An 8867-nucleotide genomic window follows, 5' to 3' on the forward strand; every position below is an offset into this window, starting at 1 on the left:
AATCAACCTTATTACGTTTAGCTTAAAGTTGAGAACATCTTTCAATTCATTTCAATTCAATGTTATTTGTGTAGCGCTTTTAACAATAGACATTGTCCGAAATCAGCTTTACATAAATAAATAGATTACAGATATACATTTTAATGTCAGATATTAGTCCCTATAAGTTCATCCCTAGTAGGCAAGCCAGATGTGACAATGGTGAAAGAAAAACTCCCTGAGACTGAGGATGAAACCTTGAGGGGGAACCAGAATCAAAAAGGAATCCTTCATTATCTGAGTGGCACCTAATGTCCATTCATTATAGTTTAGTCCTTACTGAGCTTATAAGCTGATCGCTAATCAACACTTAAATGTATACTAGTTACAATCAAAATCCATCTTCATGGTTATTGACTTTTACCATCCACAGTAACCTCATGGATCTTTAGACTTTTCAAGTGAGACAATCCTCAAAAGCAGCGAGTGATTTCCAGTTGATGAGAACTCCATCCAGAAGTAAGACATGATTATGGATCAGGCAGGTCCAGAAAGAAAAAGGAGACAGGCAGGTATATTTATTGTATACTGCACACTCCCCATTGTGATCAGAGTGCAGGAATGGCATTAGACTAGCTATATTAGTATAACTAAAAGGGAGGGTCAAAAGCTAACATAGATACAGGGATCTCATTCTTTTATGGGTTTATATGATTTATTAGTTTACCCAAATAATGAGAAACTGTGTAAACCCAAAGTGCTGCAAGAACATCTAAGAGTTCCAAAACCCTCATAATAAGTCTAAGTACGCCTTGTACAGTCGCAAGCAGATTACAGAAGGAATGTCACCTCACCCAGGCTCAAACTATGGCTACTGTTTAGGTTACGATGCTGCCGTCATCATAATATTCACCCTAACAACAGCAACTAATTGCAGTTAGGTATGTTTATATAGTGCACAAACCAGATATTGACACATGGACCTTTTAAAAAAACAAAGCTTTTGAGTTCACACAAATTCCTTGGAGAAAGAATTCATCATGGGTGCTGAACAATCCAGGTCTAAGGTTCAAGCAGAAGGTTCAAGAATAAATGAACAGCTCATATCTGTAAGCTAAAAGGAAAGCCAAACCGCAGTTTTGTAAAAATAAAAATGCAGTCCAGTTAGTTTTCTTTTGCATTTTAATTTTTCCTAACAGGGGGATTATCTGGCAAGTAATGTGTAATGTTAAGTAACTGGAACAATAGACCTTGTGGTTCACCAGCATCCTAGAAATAAATAGATTACACATTTTTTTTAGTATTATAAATTACTCCCTATAAGTTTATCCCTATTAAGAGAGACAGTGGTGAAAGTGGTGAGAGAAAACTTCCTAAAGAAGCATTTAAACTTACATTTCACAGTGTAGATATTAAAGTTTTCTACAGTATATCATCATGAAAAGACAATTGTACCATTCTTTAGGACTGTGACTATGATAAGTACACCACACTAAAGTGAAAAACCTCATGGAATAAATATCATCTCAGGCTGCATTTTGTGAATGCAGACCACACCTATGTGAAACTGCAAATTATGTAGGAACTCTGATAAAATTATCCTTGGGAACCCTGAAGAAAATGAGCAGGAGTTTCGGAGAGAATGAATATTGAAAAGATTAATCTTCCCAGTATGGACATGAACGTTTCCTACATCACACTGAAAAGGCTTCATTCGGTCTCTTATTAACAAATAGACTATTGAAAAGACCAACATTGACTAACTGGCGAGCCAGCCAGGAGCATAAAGAATGTGTGAAAGTGCATATGAAAGTTTTTTCAATCAAGGAGAAAGATTTATTACAGAATTTGCAAAAAGTAGCCAAGACTTGAGCTTTTGCATACATTCTTTTTGGCAATACATGTCAAAACGTAGTACATATAGCTTATAATAAGTTTCCCCAATGGTAAAATTTACAATAACATTATGAAGAGAACAAATGCCTTACAATCTTTATACTTCAGAGGTGAATTTCAAAATACTCACATCATTACCGTATTTTCACTTTAGCAAGACCTTCAAAAATTGAAAAGAAAACTATTCATTCTTATTTATAAATTTTCTCTTGGTTTTTTTGGCTGCATGGTAGAAACCTAGTATTCAATCGACTGCATGAGCCAAAAATATCATTACATTAGGCATTTTTCTTCATATTATCACAGCGCTACAATTGCATTAAATATAAAAATTCTCAAAAATATAAATGAGAACACTATTCATGTAGATTCATAAACAAGTCAGTAGGTCAGTTGCACTCAGTAGACAGACTGGCCCCAGACACAGGCCAGCAGGGCAGCGCTCAGGGCCGCACTTAGGGAGAGCTGGACGTACGAGGCACCAGAGGCCACCTGGACAGGGTTGCAGTTGTTTGTGCTGCAGCAGGTTTGAGTGACTGTGTATGTTACACCCAGGATGGTCCCGTTGCCGTTGACGTTACACAGAGCTGTCTCCGTGCAGCCCTGGGAGTTGAAGCCCAGGAAGCTGCCGGCTCCACTGAAGCCTGAGGAAGAGAAACAGGAAGATGGCGCCATCAGCTTTTTTTGCTCATTCGTGATGGAATTCTAGCTAAGAGAAAAGTTCTAGCTTTGTTTACTTTTTTTTTTTTTTTACTTCAACAGTCATTTTATGACACGTTAAAAATTAATATTAATATAAATTCAGAAAAATCAGTTCATATGAACGTTATTTAAATTCTGTAAAATTGGTAAAAATGCTTATGCGTAAAAATCCATGTTTCATCCACGAGGCTTGTGAATTTGACTCCAGGAATTCCAAGCTGTGGATGCTCTTTAACCATCAGGCCATGCAGATATCACTTTCTGATCGTTTCTGAAAATCCTCGTATGAAAGCAATATAAATAAGAGGATGTGTGTGATGATGACGATGATGAATCAGTTAGTGAGACTCACTGGCTCTTCCTGTGGTGCAGGAAGATGTGTTGGTGGAGCAGTTTGTTGTCGAGGGGTTCAGACAGAATCCAATCACACCGAATGAGCATGTGTTACAGGTCAGAGACTCCGCTAGAGAGAGAGAGAGAGAGAGAGAGAGAGAGAGAGAGAAAGAGAGAGAGATTTAAAATACTCTACATAAGTATTATGGTATTTTTTAAATTTTTTTTGTATTGGAATCCAATTACTTTTCAACTAATTTATACTCTGAATTAATAGTGTAGTATAATAGGCACCTTGTTGAAACCCAATTCACACACACACATACACACACACACACACACACACACACACACACACACACACACACACACACACACACCCCTACACACTCACACACGCACACACACAGACACCCCCTTACAAATAATTTTGTCCTTTTAACATTGGTTTAAAAATGGGTAGTAAATGGGTCCATTTTAAAAAATTTATATATATATATATATATGTTCCTTTCGAATGAATTAAACATTTCAGCAAACATTCCCTTTAATACTTTTGTAAATAAGAGATTAAAAATAACTGTGATAAAAGCTAAAGAAAATTCAATAAAATCATAAAACATTATTACTATCATTTTTTTTTTTTACATTTTTAAATAGAATATGAATTAAAACACAAAAATGAACTGTCGAACACACACACACACACACACACACACACACACACACACACACACTGTGTTTCAGTAATGATGATGTACGAAGGACAGAAATGTGGTCGAGCAGGCCGGAACAGGTGATAAGTCACATTTCACTGATACACCGACGAAATTATCAAGCATTTCATGATTGAAAAAACAAGTGATGTGGCAAAAAATAAAGCAAATGAACTCCTGAGACTCCTTTGTACCTCCATGTCACTCCATTTACACTGTATTGATGAAAAGAAATGTTTTAGAAATTGACTTCTATAGTCTTTATTTGTCCAAAAAATTTGGACGTCTACAGATGTCAGTAGCATTTCATTTTACCTTTACTTGATCTAGGGGACCCAAACCCCGAAACATACACAAAGCCAGCTTCATAAAGATCTGCTTTACATGGGTTGAATCTCCTGCTATAGAGCTCCAACCCTATTGAACACCTATTGAAGGTGAAAACTGACAGCACTCCAGGCCTCCTCACCTCACCTACATCAGTACCTGACTTTGCTTAACACCATTGTGGATGAATGAATCTCCACAAATCTCCACAGACCTCTAGTGGGACATCTTCCCAGAAGAGTGGAGCTTCTTATAACAGCAAATGGAGACCAAATGTGGAACGGGTTGTTCAAAAAGAACAAATTTAGGTCAAAAGTAATTTTTTTTACATTAAATATTAGGGCTTTTTTGTTGCTTATATTACACATTTCAATATGATCAACAAATGTATCCTTCATTTATTTGATTTACTATAGTTGATTTCATTTATATATTTATAAAGATAAAAAAAAAAAATTTTTCATGTGAAAATGTGTGAAAAACTTTGTTTAAAAATAAACAAATAAACAAACAAACAAGCAAATAAATAAATACAATTTAAGAATTTCAAAAAGCGCAATATGTGCACAAGATTTGCGCCTGGACTCACCGAGAGCGAAGAATCCGATCACTGCAGCAATTCCAAACAGTACACACTTCATCCTGATACTTGCAGTGTAATAAACACACTTTAAGAACTGTAGATTTGTCCTTTAAGATGTCCGTAAAGATGCGTCCTCAGAAACGTTTCTCACAATGATCAGCAGTGAGGTGACCGTGTGGCATTTATACACACACACACACACACACACACACACACACACACACACACACACACACACACACACACTGTGTTTCAGTAATGATGATGTACGAAGGACAGAAATGTGGTCGAGCAGGCCGGGACAGGTGATAAGTCACATTTCACTGATACACCGACGAAACCGGGTGGAGCACATTGCAGCATTTAATACAGGACAAAGACCCCATCAACACACACACCCATACACACACACACACACACACACACACACACACACACACACACACACACACACACACACACAAACTCTCTTCAGGATGCGCTTTCACTTCAACTTAATGTATCTGGGATAAAGTGTGATGTCACTCAATACATTTGGAAAGTTCTGAGTCATTTGCACCACATCTCTGATTACCCTAAATCGAAAATTAAGTCAAAACAAACACTTGAAATTCTCTGAACGTCTACATCTCTCTGGGCTTGGCCCAATTATCAAGCATTTCATGATTGAAAAAACAAGTGATGTGGCAAAAAATAAAGCAAATGAACTCCTGAGACTCCTTTGTACCTCCATGTCACTCCATTTACACTGTATTGATGAAAAGAAATGTTTTAGAAATTGACTTCTATAGTCTTTATTTGTCTAAAAAATTTGGACGTCTACAGATGTCAGTAGCATTTCATTTTACCTTTACTTGATCTAGGGGACCCAAACCCCAATACATACACAAAGCCAGCTTCATAAAGATCTGCTTTACATGGGTTGAATTTCCTGCTATAGAGCTCTAACCCTATTGAACACCTATTGAAGGTGAAAACTGACAGCACTCCAGGCCTCCTCACCTCACCTACATCAGTACCTGACTTTGCTAACACCATTGTGGATGAATGAATCTCCACAAATCTCCACAGAATTCTAGTGGGACATCTTCCCAGAAGAGTGGAGCTTCTTATAACAGCAAATGGAGACCAAATGTGGAACGGGTTGTTCAAAAAGAACAAATTTAGGTCAAAAGTAATTTTATCATGATGTCTTGCTTTTGTTACGTCACATCTTATATGACTAAAAACGAAACAAATATGATCTTTGGATAAGATGTTGAGACAATGTGTACCTTTATTCACTGATTCAGCCCTTGTTTTCTGTCCTAGTTTTTTTAAAAGCTAAATGAATGCATTGAGGCTAGATTATCCACCTGACATGCTAGCAAGAATGCTCCCCTGCTAGTTAATCTAGCTTCGAAATTAGCTAGTTGAAAACTAGTGTTTCTGAGTTCATTTAAAAAAAGTAACCATCTGTCTTTTGGTAGCCCTATAAAACCTGCAAGGTTTAGAGAACGTTTAAAAGTGTTGATACTCAGGCATGCTTGTCATGTCACTTAACAAAACTGAAAAACTTGAAAAACAGAACGATGCATGCTAACCGGTTTAGCATATATTCCATTTACATAGGAATGACATTATTATATTTTGCATTCTGCAACTGGTTAATCCATAAACACTACCTCAACAGTTGAACAGTTGAAAACCTCAACAATGATATATGACTATATTGGCTGGACGTTTGGTGTCACCCAGGTAAGGATGGAAACTGATTTGAGTCTGGTTCCTCTCAAGCTTTCTTTATGATGTCTCATTCCCAAGTTTTTCTCTGTTTATTTCTGTGAAGCTTCTTTGGGAGCAAAGCAAGTAAAAATGGCAGCATTCAGACCTCAAACACGTTTTGGTTGACTGGAGAATAATCGAGTTACATTTATTTTGAAATGTATAGCGTTTAAACAATGGACACTGCCCCAGTGCAGGTTTTTGTATATACATTTTAGCCAAATAAGTTTTAATAAGTTTATCTAGAGGTGATGGTGGTAAGAGGAAAACTCACTGAGATGGTACGAGGAAGAAACCATGAGTGGATTTCAATTGGACAGATCTCCATCCAGAGGTTGGATCAGGATGGACCAGGCAGGTCTGAAAAGAAGAAAGGGATAAGATCACAGGTATCTCTGGAACCACAGGTGCCTGTGGAGATCTGGAGAGGCAGAGCGAGAGAAATATTATTAGGTATCTATATAATTATGTAATTGTTATGGACACTGTTTCTTCTTCATGACAAATCTATCTGCTATATACCGTTAACTCGGGTTGTGAGCAGAACTTCCTGATGAACTTCCAATCTCTTGTTGTAATAACAGATGGCTGTGTTGACACATGTGACCCATTTTTATAAATCTTTGACATCACACAGTCTATTTATATATACATTTTTTATCTTTGTTTATTTCCTCCAGTGCCAATGAGTAAGAGAGTATGATCTACTTCCTTCTCATGTTACGATCGCCCTTCTTTATTATCCTTTTTCTTTGCTTCCGGTATTTATTTTGATGCTTTTGTGGACTTAATGAAGCTGTTTAGTTCAGATACATGGCCAGATATACGGCCAGAAATATTGTGACACCTGACTTTTCCAGCCATATGTGGTTCTTCCCCGAACTGTTACCACAAAGTTGGAGACACACAATTGTATCGATGTCTTTGGATGCTGTAGCATGAAAAGTTCGCTATAGTAACATTATTTAGTCAAAAGATGCTGAGCCTACAAGGATCCAGAGGCTGTTGTGCCACCTCCGGTTGGATCCCACTCATGAAGATTTAAAACCTACAAAGTTGCTGACCCCGCGAGGACCCCGATCCATCTAGAGAAGTTCCAGCGCCAGATTTCACCTCAATGAGATTTCAGACATTGGACTTTAAGGATAAACAACCTCTTAATCATTATATGCTGTTTCTCCATCATTGAACATTTAAAGTCTCTGGTATGGAGGTTTTGTATCTATAATGATCTCAGATGTTGAGCTAATTTATTGCTCAGTAGCTCCTGGTTCCACAACTTCAACTAAATGTATTTGACTGTAGAAAGGACGTTGCTCATAATTACAGACTTCGGTGATCATGATATTTTTCACTCTCCAGTGTTTGTCATGTTTTAAAGGTTTATAATCACACTCTTGGTGTCACCCAGATGAGCGTAGGTTCGCCTTTAAATTTGGTTCCTCTCAAGGTTTCACAAGTTTTTCCTTGTTGCAGTCGCCCCGGGCAGCTCATCAGGGGAATTAATACACATAATTCACTTTTATTTTTGATTTTTGTTTAATAATTCTTACATTCTTCAAAGCTGATTTGAGACATTGTCCATTGTGAAAAGTGCTCTGGATATAAACTTGAATTAAATTGAATATTTAGATCAAAAACACATGACCTGAGTCACAATTAAACACTGGTGCAAGAACCAAAACTCATGAAGTCTATGCAAATGTCTGTACATATACTGGTTATTAGTCTTTTAGTATATGGTATGGCATAAAGTGTATATTGTATTTTATAGAATAATGTTGCTGATAGAAATGATATTCTCAGTAGAGACACCACCTGGACTTCTACATCCTCAACCTCCAAAATCTTCTGTATGATCTAGACAATGACACTGTACTTGTTTAACTAAAGTACAGTTTGTTTAGATCAGATGTTGCTGTTGCGAAACCAGCAAAGCACTTTGACATGCCGTCACTCCGTCTTCCTGTTCCAGAGAGGAAATCATACCTAAGCATTTCAAGACATTATCCTGAATACTTGCGAACCATGAGCACATGTTTCATGTTTTTTATTGCATTGTTCATAATTTTTTTAACTGTAGTAGATTAAAGGTTTTAAGGGTCAACGATCATCTTGTTGCAGGTTGGTCTGGTTCCAAAAAAACATTTTTGTGGAAATTCCTGAAATTCCTTTTACAAACCTTCTTTTTAGAGGTGATGAACCGCCGAAGAACTTCCGAAACGAAGGGGGTTGCAGAAGTGGGTGTGGTCAGTTTTCGCATTGTGATGGGCGAGCGAAAGTAAGACTCAAGTCACGTTTGTGACAATAATTATGTCACATATATAATTCATGTCGACACGTCTAATCTCTCACTCTGTGAAATTCAATGAAAATACAGTTGAGATAATGATGCAGATAAATAAATGAATTTGTGAATGAATGAATGAATTTGTGAATAAATGAATGAATGAATGAACATGAATTCATTGTATGAGTTATCTGTAGTCTGTTTGGACTGTGTGTGTGTGTGTGTGTGTGTGTGTGTGTGATGATGCATCTGGAACATCTGGAATAATTTTTGATCA

At 37.0% G+C, this 8867-nt stretch overlaps 1 protein-coding gene across 2 annotated transcripts; it reads right to left on the bottom strand.

The window, feature by feature from the left end:
* Positions 1–1853: 1853 nt before the first annotated feature.
* Positions 1854–4719, bottom strand: LOC310728961 (uncharacterized protein). Of its 2 annotated transcripts, XR_014534405.1 has the most exons (4): positions 4543–4719; positions 2930–3040; positions 2113–2519; positions 1854–2000 (listed from the first exon to the last, which is right to left on the bottom strand). XR_014534405.1 is itself a non-coding variant. In XM_083546883.1 (3 exons), exons 1-3 carry the CDS (start codon positions 4592–4594, stop codon positions 2275–2277), a joined length of 408 nt encoding a protein of 135 aa, XP_083403009.1. In that variant the 5' UTR covers positions 4595–4719; the 3' UTR covers positions 1854–2274. The 2 variants fall into 2 exon arrangements, 1 of the variants encoding a protein (XP_083403009.1); XM_083546883.1 differs by having other exon boundaries at positions 1854–2519.
* Positions 4720–8867: the final 4148 nt, after the last annotated feature.

This window comes from Silurus aristotelis (genome assembly GCF_946808225.1).
Source record: "Silurus aristotelis genome assembly, chromosome: 7".
Taxonomy (NCBI): domain Eukaryota; kingdom Metazoa; phylum Chordata; class Actinopteri; order Siluriformes; family Siluridae; genus Silurus; species Silurus aristotelis.